This window comes from Mesoplodon densirostris, chromosome 12 (genome assembly GCF_025265405.1).
Source record: "Mesoplodon densirostris isolate mMesDen1 chromosome 12, mMesDen1 primary haplotype, whole genome shotgun sequence".
Lineage (NCBI taxonomy): Eukaryota > Metazoa > Chordata > Mammalia > Artiodactyla > Ziphiidae > Mesoplodon > Mesoplodon densirostris.
Genome location: NC_082672.1, coordinates 51,887,465 through 51,907,527, shown reverse-complemented (window position 1 = coordinate 51,907,527; position 20,063 = coordinate 51,887,465). Strand labels below are relative to the sequence as shown.

At 34.9% G+C, this 20,063-nt stretch overlaps 1 protein-coding gene across 1 annotated transcript in view; it reads right to left on the bottom strand.

The window, feature by feature from the left end:
• Positions 1-389: 389 nt before the first annotated feature.
• OSTM1 (osteoclastogenesis associated transmembrane protein 1) overlaps positions 390-20,063 on the bottom strand; it is a 39,404-nt gene continuing 19,730 nt past the window's right edge. Inside the window, exons 3-6 of the mRNA XM_060115155.1 lie at positions 13,430-13,527; positions 8,908-9,075; positions 6,217-6,382; positions 390-2,459 (exon numbers count right to left, since the gene is read on the bottom strand). Coding sequence (XP_059971138.1) covers positions 2,404-2,459; positions 6,217-6,382; positions 8,908-9,075; positions 13,430-13,527 — 488 coding nt within the window. The 3' untranslated portion in view covers positions 390-2,403. The remainder of the gene's footprint in view (positions 2,460-6,216; positions 6,383-8,907; positions 9,076-13,429; positions 13,528-20,063) is intronic.

The following is a 20,063-nucleotide window of genomic DNA, read 5'->3' as shown; positions in this document are numbered from 1 at the left end:
TCTTAATAACATTTCTTTTCTGTAGCTTATTTTATTGTAAGAATACAGCATATGGACTTCCCTGGTGGTGCAGTGGTTAAGAATCCACCTGCCAATGCAGGGGACACGGGTTCGAGCCCTGGTCCAGGAAGATCCCACATGCCGCAGAGCAACTAAGCCCATGCGCCACAACTACTGAGCCTGCACTCTAGAGCCCACGTGCCACAACAACTGAAGCCCACGTGCCTAGAGCCCATGCTCTGAAACAAAGAGAAGCCACCGCAATGAGAAGCCTGCGCACCTCAACGAAGAGTAGGCTCCACTCGCCGCAACTAGAGAAAGCCTGCGTGCAGCAACGAAGACCCAATGCAGCCAATAAATAAATAAATAATAAAAATAAAATATAGCACTTTAATTTCCTTAAGCTACTTTGTTTATTTCAAAGTGCCAAAAAACTAAAGATGTTCCGGTGCACACACATATGCTGTGAATCTAAGAATTCAGAACTATGCAAAGAACTTTTCAATACAATCTTACAAATGAAATATTTATACACTTTACTGTAGTGCTTAATGCTTATTTTTGAAATCTATTGCTGATGCTACTTCTAAAGAGCAATGACTCAACCAGAAAAATATTAAAGGCTGCCTTTTCTTTTGTAAAGTGCTTATTAGCAACCATATCCAAAAGCAATGGTTTTTAGAAATACATGATATTAAAAGGTGCTCAAAGAGTCACTTCTTACAGAATCAAATATGCCATTTTGTAACTTTGTACATGTAAACTGATTTTATCTGCATTAATGAAAGATTGTTTCAATGGCCCTCAACCATATGCTTCAAATCAAGATAGTGCTATTAGCATCAGCAGCATGAACAGTAACAGCAGAATAAACCCCAGCACATTTTAAATGGATCACGGCAGACTAGAAAAACTGTAACAGCTTTTGGATATGTTGCATATCCAAGGATGAGGCTTCTCTTTCACTCTGCATATATGGTAAACATTAAAAAAAATAAAAACACTTTCTTGTCTCTCTATAAGAGCATTTTACAGTGTATAAAAGGATTCAGATTCTTGTACCAATTAAGCAAACTGTTTTTCTATATAAAGTAGGCTTTATATTAAAGAAAGAAAGAAGGAAAGAAAGAAAAGAAAGCCTATTTCCACCAAGACAGCTAGAAGGAATTAACAAGTGAAACACCTAATGCTAAAAACCTGAGGGAAAAAAATGTGAACAATTCTGAAATGAAGCTTTTTTTGAAAGGTTGATATAAACATTCCAAAAAGGAATTTGTTTTCGAGTGTGAACTATCTGACTTCATTTCAATCATATATCACTTTTATCTGATTTAAATAATTTAGAAAACAAATATGCATCATCTTAACTGAACTACTACTTTCTGTATCAGATTCTCTTTCTGACTCATGCCCCCCAGTACGAGCCATTCAATACTCTTATAGTAAGCATCCCCTCAGGTCCCTGTCTATTTTCTGAATCTTAAGCTTTTTTTACTCCTCCTTTTTTTCCCCTCCAAAACTCCCCATATATCCCAAGAGAAAATCCCTATTAAAAAATCATAATTTAAATACATTGTGACAATGTTACATTTGATTTAAAGTGGTAATAAATTATAAATTGCCAAATAATATAATTCACAATGCAAATCCCTGGTATAAAAAGAATCCATCTTGCCCTGAATATAATAAAGCAGTCCAGTGATTTCAAATTACTTATGAAATAAAGGCAAAAATAAGGTGTAAAACACTATTTATAAAAGTCAAGTAAGAAACCAGTTACCATAAATCTTTTTACAAAGATAAATGTAATGTGCCTTTCCATTTCTAAAAATTTTGGGGGAGGTTTATAACTAGTGGTTTCAAAAATGACTTTAAGGAAACTAGAGATTGAATTACATATTATTTGTAATATATGACATATTAAATATATGTGACAATAATACTGCAATGGTGAGAAACTTAAATTAATCTTTGGACTTGCTACTTTTCGGCAAGTAAATATTTTTCAAAGTCTTTGCTATAACTGATTAATTTTTAAATGTTAGTTCTCAAAAACTTTGCTACTAGAGATACTATGTTAACTAAGGAGATACTGGAAGTCTCAAATAGTAACAATATGCCTACAAAATAAAACAAGATTGTTCTTGCATCTTTTGTTATTATAACAAATACACTTTAAAATAGACAACATTGCTATGCCTGTAAATTAAAAATACCCAAACCCTTAAAAAGGGGGTGGAACAGGAAAGAAAAATTGAAAATTCTTATTTAAAAATAAATCTGAAGTCCTTGCATTTCTTAAGAACTTGACTTGTCAAATCACGGTTTATCTTCTTTTGGGCCAAGCTATGTCTTCCATCATTCATCCATGGGATATGATGTCAATTCTCCATTCTGTAGGTTTCAGTGTGAATTTTCTTGAATGTTTGCAAAGCTGGTACTGGACTTGAGACGTTTGGCTAAATAAATCAAAAGTATTATATTTTAACTTAAATTTAATTCTCTAAACATAATTATTCATTATTTTATGTAAACTATAGTATTCATCTATTAATTCTATGTTTGAATCTGAATAGATTCAATCTTATAAGAATTAAACCTAAATCTATTTTTTTCTACCAACCTCAAAAGATATAACTTTGCTAGAAGCTGCACATGATTTTGTTAGAAGCAGCGCCAAATAAAACAGACATAATTTATATCATCCTGAACAATACAGTCTTAAATATGTAATAAAAATGAAAGTACTCTACTTTAAAAATGGAAGTGCTGTAAAGTATAATAATAAAATTATATGTTTGAAAGTCTAATCCAGAAATCCAAATCTAAATTTCTCTTAAAAGAATTCAGTGAAAGAACTCTGTAATGTTTAAAAATAAAACATTCAAATGGCTTACAAAGAAAAGTGAGTTGGATATTACATACATGTGCACAAACATATATGGCAGCTAATAAAATATGTACAATCAGTTTTGATCATGATGCTAAAGGGACTGAGTCATTAGAGTTAATAAAGAAAATCATGGCTATTTGGCTTGGTAATATGTTTTGTTCTTTAGTTAAACATGAATGTTTCTCATGTTCCAGAAACTAAAAACAACCATGCCATAGTGAAAGTATCTTACATTGGATAACTAGGAATCTCTCTACTTCAGAGGTTCTCAACACTAGACTAGAGGTTATGATTTAGAAAGTCTGCAATGGGATTCAGACATTTAATTTTTGTTTTTGTGTTTTGAAAGCTCGGCAGACAATTCTGATATGTGGCCAAGGATGAGAACCACTGTTCTAGTTTCTATCAGGGTCTCCCCTGACAACTCTAAGTAGAAGATGACAACATGGCTTCCTGGACCAGTGTATTGCTTCAGCCTAAACTTAAAAAGCAACTTAAACTAAAAAACAGCCTAAAATAAAAGTCTACTTCTTAAGCCTTCAGTGGATTTGGGAAGCAAACTAATCAAAAGGGTTTTTTTTTTAATGTTGTTTAAAACTATTAAAAGTAATCTAGTTTCTAATTACCAAATTCATTAAACTAACCAGGTAGCAATACCAGTGAGTACATATGACTACAACTTCCTTGCTTCCTTATTTCTCTATCTGATAAATCCCTACATCCTCCAGAATTCTACTCCAGGGATCTTCTAATGGTGAATTCCAACACCCCAAATGCAGAGTTTGTCTTCCATGCCTCAGTGGTCCAACCACACTGTATGCACTTCTACTACATTTGTTGTAATGATTGGATTATGGTCGGTATGTTCTTTGAGGGCATCTATTGTGCTTTGTTTCTTTTTAAATCCCTAATTCCTACCATAGGACTTGATGAATGGAAGCATATAAAATGGTAGCATAAAGAAAAGTAAGTTAAGATTTCCATGAGGTATCAGCACAAGAACTATTTGCTTACACTAGCATTTCCTTAAGTTCATCATTTAATTTGTAAACAATGCTTTTATGAAACATTAATAGGTATTATGCAAAGGTCCTATTGTCAAGTTTGGGGGATGTAATCTCAGAAGCCTTAATTTATATTCAGGTACATTACGAAGCTCATGAAAAGGAATTTCACAGGACTAGTATTTTAAGGAACTCACTCTAGGAGTTGCTAACATTAAGTACAATGTTCTTTCATTCAACAAATATTTTTGAGTATCTACCATGGGCCAGGTACTTTCTAGATGCTGGTGATATAGTGGTGAGCAACATAAACAAAATCCTTTTTCTGATGGAACTTACAGTTGAGTCAGGGTAGACAAACAAATGAGGTAGAAAATAAGTGGAAAAGTTAATTTAAATAGACTAAATAGTGATTAAATGCTATTAAAGAAAGATGATACAGAAGAATTTTAAAAAGGGTGTATTCTTAGGTTGGGGGGGTCATAAAAGTTATCTTTGTGTCAGTAACCTTTGACCTAAGACCTGGATGACAAGGAGCCAGTCAAGGAAAGCAGGGAGGGAAAAATACAAGAACCTCTGAAAGAGGGCAGTGTGAATGAGCTTGGTGTTTGAGAGGAGCAGAAAGAAGGCCAGACTGCCTACATACAGCATCATGAGAAAGGAGAGGGGTAGACACAGGAGTTTAGGAAGGCAGATGGGGACCAAGTCACATGCAGCTTGGAGAGCAGACCTTGGAATAAGTCTGTATTTTATTCTAGGTGCGATGGGTACACGGGAAGGGTCTCAAATGCGAGAGGAGCACGTGGTAAAATTTGTGTTTAAAAATTTACTCTAGCCACTATACGGACAATGGATTGTAGTGGGTCAAGAAGTAGAAGTAGGGATACCAGTGAAGGTGCCTTAGTGCTGCCTTACCCTGCCTTAGTGCTGGTAAGAGACGGTGATGGCCTGGGCTAAGGTATTACCAGTGGGGACAGAGAAAAGATAAGTTAAGATATATTTTTGGAAATAGAGCTGGCAGTACTTGCTGATGAATTGAAAAGGGGTAGGGGAGGGAATAAGGGAATGGGGAAAGAAAAGAAAAGAAAAAGTTAAGAAATTGAAAGATATTAAAAGAAATTAAATGACAAAAAGATTTGTGGCTTATACAAGCAGATGGATGGTAATGACTTTTACTGTGAAAACAATCAAACAAAAACACTGATCAGAAGTACTATATATCTTCTGTAGAGTTAAATAGATTTGCAAAGCAAATAAGATGCTAAACTTTAAAAGTACACCAAGCCCTGAAAAATAAATTTTCTCAATGGTGAGGTCCCTGCAATGTTTTGTTATTACCCTAAAGAAGCACTTTTAGGCCCGAGTTATTACATATTTACAGAATGCTGGCAATCTTCAAAATACTTTACTAAATACACCCATGATAAAGATTCTCTCCTCTAGTAGCTAGCTTTTTGAGGTGACATTACAAATTCAATGTAAACTGATCTACAAGCAATCTGGTTTTTTTTTTAAGTTAGATATATTAGAAGTGAAGTTAGATAAATCATGAAGAAATGCCAGAAAGAAATGTACAGGGGAAAGAATTTTTATATCATAGGTTCCTAGACTAGGAATAATATTTGAGAGAAAAAAAGCCTGACTTTTTTTCTCCAGAAAACATTCTTTTATAAAAAAACTAAAATTACTAAGGGATAAGCCCATACTTTCATTCTGATAATAAACAAGAAACCTATGAGATTTGGAGGTCACTTTTCTTTGGCTAGTTGGGACCTTCCAGTTATTGTTTTTTTCTGCTCTGCCCTATTTGATGGGGAGAAAGGAAAGGAATGACCACATACTGAGCACATGCTATATGTCAAGTAACTTTCTTGCAACTACAACTCCAACTTGTTCATAAGCAAATCGTCTGTGTGTAAGCTACAGTTTCTCCCTGCCTGCTACTTGTTTGGTGGTTCTGTCATGGGTGGTTCTGCCAATGGGCCTAAGAGCTCTCTACTATTTATCTCCCTATTATGGCCATTTCAGGTCTGCAAAGCCTTTGTCGCTATTCCTTTGTTGTTGTCAACCTTATTCCAGGGAATCTAGCTTTCTCAATTAAAGCTTCTGAAAGATACTGTATGTTAAAGTTTGATTATAAAGTCACTTAACTTACACATCTCTTCTGTTAGTGAGCACAGTTGTAAAATTTGAAGAGAGCTGTTTTAGGCTAATATAGTTTGAGTTCTCAAAGTATATATTATTTCTAAAACAGGCTTAGATTTTTTTAAATACAGGTTTTTAGTCTAAGTAAATAAACAACAATAAAAAGAAACTTACGTAGAATGAGTTTGCGTTTCTTTTGCTCTGAGTGAAGAAAACTACTAAGGTAGAAGACAACAGGTAGAAAGAGAATGAACACAGAAACAGCAATTACAGGCACTGTGTCACTGCAAGGGACTGAACAGTTGAAAGTTCGACTCCAAAGTTTTCGAGTAATATTCATCTGAAACAATAACAAATAATGTTACTCTATTTTATATTTAATTTGTCTTCAACTTCATAAAATTATTTTGTCAATAACAAGAACCCCAAATTTAGACTAAATACACATCCCTAAAAAAATCTATTAATAGTTGAGGACAATTTCTTCTGTCAGGAAAATAAGCTGGTTCATGATTAGTCATTGTATAAATTTATATCCATACAGAAATTTCATATTGTAAATTCATAATACTGTCTAAAGAATGTCAGCTTTTCACAGACTTCAAACAGAACTTGTATCAATAGAAATATACTGTGCTTCATTCATTAAAAAAGATTTAAAAGGATAACTATGTGAGGTGATGAATGTCAATAATTAGACTGTGGGAATCCTTTTGCAATATGTATTTATATCAAATCATCACACTGTACACTTTAAATATATTATAATTTTGTCAAGTACACCTCAGTAAAACTGGGGGGGAGGGGAAGTCTCACAAAACAAACAAACAGGGCTTCCCTGGTGGCGCAGTGGTTGAGAGTCTGCCTGCCGATGCAGGGGACATGGGTTCGCGCCCCGGTCAGGGAGGATCCCACATACCGCGGAGCGGCTGGGCCCGTGAGCCGTGGCCGCTGAGCCTGCGCGTCCGAAGCCTATGCTCCGCAACGGGAGAGGCCACAACAGTGAGAGGCCCACGTACCGCAAAACAAACAAACAAACAAACAAAATATTTTCTTTCATATGTTACCTATGTAATCTCACTGAGCTTGTTGCAATATTTTTAGAATGGAGATAAAAATATCAACTTTAGGGGCTTCCCTGGTGGCGCAGTGGTTGAGAGTCCGCCTGCCGATGCAGGGGACTAGGGTTCGTGCCCCGATCCCGGAAGATCCCACATGCCGTGGAGCGGCTGGGCCCGCGAGCCATGGCCGCGGAGCCTGTGTGTCCGGAGCCTGTGCTCCGCAACGGGAGAGGCCACAGCAGTGAGAGGCCCGCGTACAGCAAAAAAAATAAAATAAAAAAAATAAATAAAAAAAAAAAAAAAAAAAAAAAAATATCAACTTTATAGGGCTTCTCTTCAAGAGATGATATCTATGAAATGCTTAATAACTTATCTAAGATATTATGAAAGATTCATACTCACAGCAAATAATTTTTTAAGTACATAATATCTAATGTGTCATAGAAACTTTATTAAACAATATTAATATCTTATTTAGCCCCTAGATACACTTAGGGGCTGCAGTACCTCACTTTCATTGAGCTCATGATTTCTGTCAAACAGGCTAAATGATGTAAGGAAACTACCAAATTTAGCGTTTAAAACTGTTCTTTCCTGGATTTTGTTTAATTGAGATATGGTTTACAAATGGTGCACTATACGTCTGTTGTAATTTTTGCTTATTGCAAGATGGATGTTCTAAAATAGGTTGGTCATGTTGATTTCCTGTGTAATCCAAATTGTGTCATAGAACCAATATTCATTTTTCTTCTTTATTTAAAAAAAAAGAAAGAGACTATTATTCTTTAAAAAGATGTTTATTATTTATTGGGAACCTACTAGAAGCCAGGTACTACTCTAAACATTAGTAACAGGGCAGTAACAAACAAAAATCCCCATGGTGTATCCATTTTAAGTGCTTTTTACCATTCTGAATATTACAGATCCACTATGTTCACTCTGAGCTGCTATAATTCACACTCATCATTCTCAAACATTAAGTTTACCAATTTTGACCACAAGTTCTCTTTTTAACAATAAATTTTCAGTTTCCTCTAATGCCTCAATAGTCAGGCATCGTATTCCCATAAAAAGGCATGATTGCCATCTAGTGGTGTCCCATGTAAAGGCAGGATATTCAACGGAGGAAAAAGAGTTTTTGTGGACTATTCATTCAATCAATACATGTTACTAAGGGCCCACTATTTGCTAGGCGTTGTTCTAGATACTGAACAGTGAACAAAAATGGACAATGACGTCCTTGTCCTCATATGGCTTATATATTAGTAAGGGGAGAAAGACTACAAATAAGTAAACAAAACTTTTCAGATGGTAATAGATATAAAGAAATAAAGCAATGGGATAGGAGGTAACTGAGGAATGGCTTCAGAAACATATTGTAGCAAAACCTAGAGACTTCTTGAATTAGCAACAAGTGCACAAGAAAGTGAAATGAAAACATTTAACAGTATACCCACACCTCTGAAAATGACACACATTATCAAACTTAAAAAACAAAATGTATAAGTGGAGTATAATCTATAAAAATAGTAAATCACTATGTTGAATACCTGAAACTAATATAATATTGTAAATCAACTATACTTTAATAAAAATAAGTCAAATATACCAAATTATCAACTTACTTATGAAGTATCTGATTAATTTCCATTTTAGTCTGACACATCAGGATATTCTAAAACTTTACTACTTAGCAACTAGTTATTTCTGGTTGAAGACACCATATGCAAATTCCAGTAATAATGCTGAAGGCACATTCAACAACACTGCAAAACACGCGTTGTATCAGGAGCAAAGTACTTACTGCATCTTCCACATCAATGCATAAGTGTGTTCCAGATTCATCCTTATTTTCAAGTTCATTCATTTTTTGCATTTCACTGTACAGACTACTCAGAGTTTTGTATGCGTCACGACAGTTTTTGCATACTTCCGAATAATTTCTTAACTGAAGAAGACTGTGTGTGCTCCCCTAAAATGTCAAAGGCACATATAATACACACAATGAACATTACATTTTTTAAACTTATTTGTCCTCCTGGAGGAAATAATAGAGTATGTTAAAGTGCTGAGCTGTGATGTGGGGCAGGTTGCTAAACCACTCTGAGCCTTGGTTTTATCTATAAAATAGGGATACCCTTACCTGTATTACAGGTCCCAAGGAATAGAGACTGGTATGTAGCACACAGCAAAATATTTGGTACTTTCTAGTCACCCCTGAATTTTGAAAACCACTGCACTAGCCACTGTTAACTGAGGGCAACACTAGCTCATATACCAAATTATTGATACCTAAATACCAAAAACTTACTAAGTTATCTTGTCATTTATACATCTGCCCTTATCTATCCTACACTCACCAAATAAATAAAGTATACCCTTGCCTGTGATGACTTGAACCCTGAAGTCTGCCTTATTGAGACAGAGAAGACTTTATAATGAGTTAGGAAAAGGCACCCAAACTACATCCCTCCCCCAGCCCTCTTACCCCAAGGCTTTTAATCCAGGCCTTTCAAGTCAACAAAAAGGGACTAATACCAATGAATCGTATAACCTAAAATATAACCTCAGGTACTGGATATAAGACATTATGTTAGTGAATCTCAATCTTTTCCACTTCTGGGACTGACACTTGTATTTCAAGAACAAGTTTGCTAAACAGTCAATTCACACTTTTGTTTTCTATTCCCTTTATTCTTTACCTTATAGCCTGGAGAAATAATATTAACTATCAGAATGAAAGAGAAAAGGAAAAATTAAAGGAATTAAGCTGATGTAGCCCCTACAACATTACCCTTACTATCTACTTGACAAATAAACTCAGACTCTCTTTAGTTCTGCCACAAGAAATAGCCCATTGCCTGTTTTTCACAGAACAATTGTACATTCAGCTAAATGTGTTTGATCAAAAATGGAGCACAGTACCTTGATGGGGGAGTATAATTTAGTCATTTATATTAAAACTTAAAAGGTACATATCATTTGGCATTGCAATTTCACTTCTAGGAATCTACCAGACAGATAAAGATACAAATACCTGCAAAAGACTGTCCATATTTGTGATAGTAAAATACTGAACCAAACAAAAATCTCCACTGATACAGGGACTGACTGACTAAATGGTGGCATAGTCGAACAACAAAAGCCCTGCAACGTTTAAAGCAAATGAGGAAGTAGGATTCTGGGAAAATGATGACATCAGCATGTGCCATTCCTGATTTCTTTTCTGAAGAGACTCAAGAACTCAAGAGTAAACCCAGGCCCTTGATAGCACTGTTAATTATAGAGGCATGACATGCACATTTCATCACAGGAAGGTTGTATGACAGCTGTCACACCACTCCCAGAGAAACTAGCCGGAACCACAGTCTCTTGTGACCCTCTATCCCCTGCAACCACCTACTGTCCTCTGGAGATGCGAGGGGCTGGAATAATAGCCTCACCCTGCCTGTGGGACCACCCACAAAAAGCAGTCTCGACAGCCACCCAGACAGTCTAGGTTCCCAGAGAAGCCACCTGCAAACACATACTACATAAGGTGGAGCTGTTCTGGAACCTAAACCCACATCTCTGCCTCATCACTGAGCCAGAAGGCACTGCCACAGCCAATACCATTAATTTCACTGCTACCACCTATCTCTTTAGCTGGTTCCCCTCCACTTTCACACACACACACACACACACCCACCCACCCACACACACACACACACCCCCACCCACACACCCTATAAAACATTGGCATTGCCCAGAACTCAGTCCTTGGGGCCTCTTCATCATCTCTATCTACATTCACTCACATCCAAGTCTCCAGGCTTGATACCATCTGTACCTGATGACTCTCAAATCTACAGCTCCAGCTCATACCTCTCCCCTGATAATAAACAAACAAACTAACTAATTAGTTAATTAATTTTTAAAAACCATTCAATTTAAGGAAATAGAAAAATGACAAAACCAGAAGAATATAGGAGGAATTAATAAATGCAAAAGGATATCTTAACACATTAAGAAAAATAAAACAGAAACTGATAAATAAAGCCAAAGGTGGGTTTTCAAAAAGAACAATAAATATAAATGTATCTTCAACAAGCCTAAAGAAAATTCAAGGGAAAAAAGGACTCACAAGTACAGCATCTGGAAATAGAAAGGAAATGTAGCTATATATATGATAGAAATTTTAAGGAGTAACCAATTACTAAATGCAATGCATTATCCTGGAATGAATCCTGAAACAGAAAAGGACATTAGTAGAAAAACGGGTGAAATCAGAATGAAGTCTGGCATTTAGTTAATAGTTATATACCAATGTTCATTTCTTATTTTTGACTAATGTACCTTGGTAACATAAGGTGAACATTAGGGGAAACTAGGTCAGGGATATACAAGAATTCTCTGTATTCACTTTGCAACTTTTCTGTAAGTCTAAAATTATTCCAAAAAAAAAAAACACCATTTAAAAATAGGCAGTTAAAATCTGTAGTGGGGGAAGAAAAGGTATCATTCATAAGGGCACCAAACACTATGTAATACCTTGAAATAAACTTAAGAAATGTATAAACCTATATGAAATTTAAATAAATAAATAAAACTGTGCTAGAGAACATTAAAAAATAAAGAATAATGGTGGTTGCCAGGGGCTAGAGAAGGAGGAAATGGGGAGTTATTACTTAATGTGTACAGGGTTTCAGTTTGAGACGATGAAACATTCTGGAGATGGATGGTGGTAGAGTTGTACAACAATGTGAGTGTACTTAATGCCACTGAACTGTACACTTAAAAGTTGTAATGTGGTAAATTTTATATTCTATTTTACTGAAATAAAAAATAGTGAATATATACTGTACTCCTAGATAGGAAAGCTTAATATCATAACAGGTCAATTTTTCCCAAATGATGACTCTAAAATGTAATGCAATTCTAATAAAATATCAAAATGATTGATTATTTTGAACTTGGTTCTAAAATTCATTTCATGGATTTATTTAGTAAATCATGTTTTGAAAGTCAAGAAGCCATCAGGAAAAAAAGGTTGGTGCTAAGCCTTACATCTTACACCAAAATAAATTTCAAACAGATAAATGATGCTTAAATGGACCAAAAAAACCCATGAAAGTCCTAAATCAATCACAGGAGAAATTTTAAAAATAATCTCAATGTGGGAAAAGGCCTTCTAGTGTGACACAAAATCCACAAGCCATTAAATGAATTTTGGTAAATCTAACAACATAAAAATTAAAATTTTCTTCATATCAAAAAGAGAAGCATGATAAAAAGACAAACAAATGAGGAAAAAATATTTGCAACTAACGTCCCAGGAAAAATGCTAATTTCCCTAAAGTACATTCATCAGAACTAGTGTCTTTGGTCTCTAAAACCAGAGTTCCTAGTCAAATAGTCTTGGTAAATGCTGTATACAAAGTTACCATTTGAAGTTCTATATAATGTACATTAGTCCACTAAAGTTCTGCAGTCCTGTATTAAAGCATTTCTTATCCTTATTAAGAACACTAAACCATTTTTATGGGCTATCTATTAAAATTTTGCAGAACATATTTTGGGAAATGTTCATCTAATAGTTTTTATTATACTCAGGGAAATTCATGTTCTATGTTATCACATTTATTAAAGAGAAAGTCATACATACCTATATCCTAAATATATTTCTATCTATTTGTGGGGATTACCTACTTGTTAAAAAGCAAGTTTCAAAACTAGGATTTTACCAGAATTCCAATTTCACCCCTCACCACTACCAGGAACGTTTCAGTACTAACATTCAAGGGTCAGAGGTGGAGAAAACAAAACCCAATAAGGTAGGTTTCTTAAAGGCTACCTTTTATATTATAATTCAAAACTCAAAGTTACCTTATTAAACAGCACCTTTTAAAGTAGGTAAAGTATATTTAAGCAAATATTGAGGCAAAGAATAAGCTTTTTATAGACAGAATCAAACTGAATTGCAAAATACATTATTGCATAAACAAAGTCAAGAAAAATTATTGTCTGATAGAACAACAGTGTGTTTTAATTAAACAATCACATGCCTCAGTTATTATGTTCATACTCATTAACTCATTGGATCCTGACTACGAAATACTGGAAGGTAGGCAGGGTAGATCTTACTATTCCCATCCTACAAATTAAAAAACTGAAGTTTTGATGATTTGCCTAAGGGCTAGTAATAGAAGAATTTAGCAGAAATCCAGGTCTACCTCTACATTGTGTATGTAGATAAATATCAACAATTAATGCTATAAAAATTGGAATTATTTATTATTCACTTGGACAAGACAGCATTTTAATTTCAAGTGTCATATATAAAATACCTGAAGGTTATTCTCAAAGCAGGTCAAGGTGTAATTAAACAGATTCAGGAAGTATACTGTGCTATTTGATAATTCTTCACTTTTGTTCGTTAAACAATCTGTCAAGAAACCAAAAAGTAGATTAATATATCTCAAGCAACAATTATATATAGTCATTTATCTCTCAAGCTGTTATCTTCTGTTTCACACTATCGTAATCATTTATTCAAACAAGCATGAAGTGTTCCACATTAAGAGAATTTTCCAAATACATGAAGCTTACCCCTTTTAGTTTCCAAAAGATTTTTTTTACATCATGACCATTTTAATGAAAATATTAAAAGTCACATACTTTTCTCTCTTTGTAAAAACCATATACCAAGTAAAACTGAAATTGATTTTTGATGGTGCAAAGTCTTAATCATGAATATCAGTTATCAAATGCCACTTTAATAGGAGTACTCTTAGTGCTGTTTAGGCATAAGTCTATTTATCCTGCATTAATTTTAGCTAAATTCATATGCTGTTTGATTGTTTTCTGTGTTAAATTTAGTAGTTCTGGGTCTCTTCCATCTTCACTAGTGGGTCAGTTATTGCATCTAAGAGGTTAATCTTTTAAAATCTGCTCTTTCTAATCTATTGTGAGTTGGGAGACCAGAGAAACAAGCTGGTGAGAATTTTGCATAAAATACTGATAAAGGGACTTCAAGTAAAATCTGGAAATAAATATACTTGTTTTATGTCTTTCTAAAAATCTTACATAAATGATATTCCTCTGCAACTTGCTACTCTCACTTAGCATTAGCTCAAGTTCATTCCTTTGAATTGTTTTCTATTTCTATGTATGAACATAGCACAATTTTTAAATCTATTCTCCCTTCTTGGATGAACTTATTCTTTATCCTCAGTTTGCTTTTACCTCTCCCTGTGCTCTCAGCTTACCCTCTGGGATCTAGGTTCAAGTGCCTGGCATCATATCCTGGAACTCATGGTCAACCATTTCAATCTCACTTTCCTAGAATCCTTGCCCTTTTTACATTCCACATACTCACAAATATTTAAAACCTTCATTAACTTCCTCTACTCCCAATTGTGGTTGTAGAACACTATTATAGAAAATTCTAAAGTTATAATGAGGGGACTCAATTCAAACTAGTTTCAGGGCCACAAAACAATCCTTGTAGATGCCCTACCAATTACTCCACAAGGGATGTTCAAATACTTTCTATTCTCTAGTACTCAACCATACTCTTGTTCTTCTTAAATTTAACTGAGAGCTGTATATTATACACACTCAGGGCCATCTATTATGATCTTTCAACTGGGAGGGGAGAGACAGGATAGAAGGCTGTTGCAATTATCCAGGAGAAAGATGGCAATGCAAACAGAAAGAAATCAATGGATAAGAGATACACTGAATAGGTAGTGAAGAGTACCAGAATATGCCAACTCAAAATATGCCTCTTTGGCATATGGATTATTCTGAGCTAAAGGCCTTTAAGGACTTCCCTGGTGGCACAGTGGTTAAGAATCTGCCTGCCAATGCAGGGGACGTGGGTTCGAGCCCTGGTTGGGAAAGATCCCACATGCTGCAGAGCAACTAAGCCCGTGTGCCACAGCTACTGAGTCTGCGCTTTAGAGCCCATTAGCCACAACTACTGAGCCCGCGTGCCACAACTACTGAAGCCTGCGCGCCTAGAGCCCATTCTCCACTACAAGAGAAGCCACTGCAGGGAGAAGCCCGCGCACCGCAAAGAAGAGTAGCCCCCGCGCGCCGCAACTAGAGAAAGCCCGCGCACACCAACGAAGACCCAATGCAGCCAAAAATAAATAAATTTAAAAAAATAAAGGCCTTTAAGAACGAACAGATTCAGGAAAAACTCTAAAAACAGGGCACAAGTTTTTATTTTGTAGATAAAATTTACACTTGTAAAGGAAATTTCCATTTGTAAAGATGTCTCTCTCTCTCAAGAAAAAGAAAAGGGAGGACTCTTAACAACTAACTCTTACCAATGGAGATGGTTCTAACTTAAATCTATATAACAAACCTTACTAAACCGTACTTTTCCTGGTCACTTTCCCATAACTTGCCTCCTTCGTCCAGAAGACCAAAACCCTTTCTCCTCTGATTATCCTAAGATGGTATATAAACCCAAATTCTAACCATCCATTTGGGTTACTCATCACTGGGTGCTCCCGTGTGTACATGTGCAATGCACTTGTTAATAAACTTCTGTTTGTTTTCTCTTGTTACTCCGTCTTTGGCCAGTCTAATTAGAGAGTTCCAGCCAGAGAACCTAAAATGGATAGAGGAAAAAGATTTTTTCCCTCCCTTAGAGTAGACATTAGGATATGACACACTATACGATGCATGCACTATTATGAACAACAATCACTACAATGAAAGCTAATGTTAACTGAGTAGTTGCCATGTTCCAAGCACCATGCTTGTACTTTAAACACATTTATTCAATTCTTACAACAATCCTATGAGGCAAGAACTATCATCTCCATTTTCTAAATAAGGAACAAAGGCAGAGAGGAATTAAGAAGTTACCCAAGGTCATAAACCTGGTAAGTAAAAACCTGGAATTTCTACTCAGTCTGATTCCTGAGCCTGCACTTTCAAACACTGCAAATATAAAATATCTACACTCTAAACAATTAAAGTTCAATACTGGGAATCAATAAGTACATGCCACTGCTCCTCCCTCCACCACCCATAGATTTCTTACACCATGCAGGGATTCAGGCAGTCGCTACCAACTGATCAGTGCTGGCAACTGAGATGAAGCCTAAAACTGGTAAACAGGGCAGCAACTAGCACATAAAGACTCCTTTGTGCAAACTGGAAAAAGACATTCCCTCCCGGTAGATTATTTACAAAAAAGTGCTCCTACCTCCAGAAGCTGAGCTGGAATCCAGCCCCACTCACCCCCTTACATGGGCCCCTAGTGTAGGACTTGGCCTGCACCTGGCATACCTGGGGCCCTGCTGATGAACCTATTCCAAGAGTCTTTCCCTCTCTGAACTCACACACTCTACATTCTCTGCAGCTTTATCTTCTCCAGCATGTAAGTCCTGTTCTGACTGTTCACCTTATCATTTAAAAATCTGAGGGATCACTTCACAAATTAGGAAACAGCTAGAGAAATAAAGTGATATACTGAGGATCATACATCAAGTTAGTAAGGCATTGAAATACAAAATATACTTTCCAGGCTCTTGATTAAGTATTATCTTAATTATACCATTTTCCTTTACTATTTAAAAATGTTACTCTGTTGGCTTTCAAAAAGTTCACACACTAAATTCTTAAAAAGAAAAATAACATAAGTCTCTCTTAATCCTGGTTTAACATCATCACAAAGTAGCCTTGAATCTTTTTACATGAGGTAGAGTATATATAAATAAAAACAAACAGTTACAAATATGCATAATATTATTATATTGTGCTAACGAGACTGAAGTTTTCAGTTTTTGTAGTTGACATTTTGGAGGGAAGTAGAGGGAATACAATTTCATCCATAACAACTGTACATCTGTGTATAATGAGCCACGTCATGGCAACTGACATGCACAATATGGGTGTGTGTGTGTCCCTGTATTGTCTTACAAAAGCAGTATAAAGCATGAATATGAGTGATTCATACTTCTATACAAAGTATGTAACTGAAATAATTTCTTTATAAAAAAGTAATTTATAGAATGAAAAATAAATTAAAAAGTAATTTATAAAAGGAAGCTTCTCTGAACGCCAAAGAACTTAATCTCTTTTATTTTACTAACAGTCATTCCTCTTCACTTGAAATAATTTGAAAATTAAACTAAAAGCTAATATAGACTGGCCATCTTATTACTGTGTTAATGCAGTACCATCAAAATTTTTTCAATGATCATTAGACAGTGATATTGTAAAGCACAAAGGAGTTCACTTATAAAATGAGATTTAAAATGTCTTCATTATTAAAAAGCCCTGACTTTCTGATTTAAAACAAAGGAACTCCAGTAAAATTCCTCTTTTATCCTTTTGTAGGAATTGGGAGCATAAGGTTATAAGCAGTGAGAAGCTATATATTTTAGAAATTAGTAAGTTAAGAAATATTAGTAGCAATAAAGCTTCCTATAAGCACTAAGTGAAGGGGTCATTATGAATTTTCCTCATCTCAGATAATCAATGCAGCCTCATCAAGGACAGATTAGCATAGCTTCTTTCTCAGTGAGGGCTCAAGCATCAGCTCAAGAGGCATTCTTAAAGGTGTTAAGGATTCAAGTTAAGACCTTACATAGAAACCCACTAAATATCATAACAGGAATTATGTATGCATCTTTAGATAAAGTATTTGGCATCTATTAGGAGTTTGTATAAGGATCTCTGCTGTTTTTCAAAACTAGTTCTATAGAGAACAACAGAGACAATTATCAATTTCTGAAAAATAGGGCAAGCTTCAGAAAACATAGTATTAAATTATGGGAACTTTGTACTTAAACAACATAATTAAGTTTAATAAGTATGAAAACTAGGACATTTTAAGTTACAAGATATAAATAAGTGAGTCCAATGCTTAGTATGTTACCATTTAGATAAAATATGGGAAAGATGGGTTCTGATTAATTGATCTTCTGCTCAACTATCAAGTTTTATTATTGATTTTTTAAAAATCAAGACATAAAAAGTGAAGGGTGGCAGAATATTTGCCATAAGGATTATTCTGAGCTGATGGCACTTGGAAAATAGCCAAGGCAGAGAGAAGCTTTCTGTGAATTCCCCTTATCTGCTTGAAGACAGAGCTTCCAAAAGAAAATCAGTGGTCATAAATCCCTTCTCCAGGAGTTTCATCAACTAGGAAAGATTTTCTCCTATCAGAGGAAAGGAGACCAATCAAACAGAATGGAGAGTCCAGAAATAAATTCCTGTATACACAGTCAACTATGAGCTGAACTCCTAGAAACAGAGAGCAGAATGGTGATTGACAAAGGCTGGGGGGTGGGAAAAATGGGGAGATGTTGGTCAAAGGGCACAAATCTCCAGCTGTAAGATAAGTTCTGGGGATCAAATGTACAGTATGGTGATTTTAGTTAGCAATACTGTATTCTATACTTGAAAGTTGCTAAGAGAATAAATCTTAAATGATCTCACCACACACACACAGACAAAATGGTAATTATGTGACATGACGGAGGTGTTACCTAACACTAAGGTGGTAATCATTCTGCAATATATAAGTGTATCAAATCAACACACTGTACACCTTAAACTTAAACAATGTTATATGTCAATTATATCTCAATTAAGTTGAAAAAAGAAAAAAATCAAAAACAAAGTACCAAAACACTTTACCATAAAGCAATTCATGGTCTCATCAAATCTGGTCACTCTACTGATTATTCACCTGTCATATGCATAAGATAACCAAGAAGCATCTCAATAACCATGCTATCCCTATGTCAACAATACACTTTTTTTTTAAACACATAGACTTTTTAAAATTTATTTTTTTACACAGCAGGTTCTTATTAGTTATCCATTTTATACATATTAGTGTATATATGTCAATCCCAATCTCCCAATTCATCACACCACCACCACCCGCCCCGCCACTTCTCCCCGCATGGTGTCCATACATTTGTTCTCTGCATCTGTGTCTCTATTTCTGCCCTGTAAACCCGTTCATCTGTACCATTTTTCTAGGTTCCACATATATGCATTAACAATACACTTCTGATAACAGCTTTAAAATTGTGAAGAGGAGAAATCCTTGATATATGTTCTTTACTTCTTAACAGTCACTCTCCACAAGAATTAATTTCCATGTTATCTGTAATATGAATTGGAAGAGTCGTGTACACTCCTTTTGAGTTTCTATCAGTTTCCAAAAACTCATTTCTAATGAAGACTAATATCATTCAAAGACACAGAAATTCTATAGATAAAATAGATGGTAGTGGTAACGGATGGCACTCTCTCTTTTTTTTTTATATTGGAGTATACTTGATTAACAATGTTGTATTAGGATGGCACTCTCTCTTTTTTTTTTATATTGGAGTATACTTGATTAACAATGTTGTATTAGGATGGCACTCTCTTTCACTGAGTGTCTAGCCTTCCTTGCATCAAGTAATAATGGCAAAGACTAGGTGCCAACCCACAGCTAGATCAAGTAGAAAGGTGACTTTTTTGGGCAATGTATTACTTTTAAAAGTATTCTTTTAAACAATATTTTAGCTTTTATAGTTTTACATGTTTATATTTTTAATAATATTATTTAAAAAAATTTTAATAGCCCCTTAAATTAACTTTAAAATATTTTTATATAATTATAGTTTTGCATTTTCTAGCACAGAGGATGAAAAAGGAATAGTCATTTTATATCAAAATATATATTCTTATAAAATGGATCACATATTGGTTTAAGTCTCAATTAAAAACAAATTTTAAAAACACCTCAGTAGTTTTTGTTCTTCCTTTGTAATTCTTTTCCTTCCCATTTTATCTTTTAGGTGCCAGACTGAATAGACTCCAGATTATTTACCATTAAAGAGTTCTATTGCTGGCATCACTTATCAGCTCTGTATTTGCAAATTTAATAACTAGATCACCACAAAAAGTTAACTGAGACAAAAGGGTTCATAGATTGTATTTAACAGTTTTACA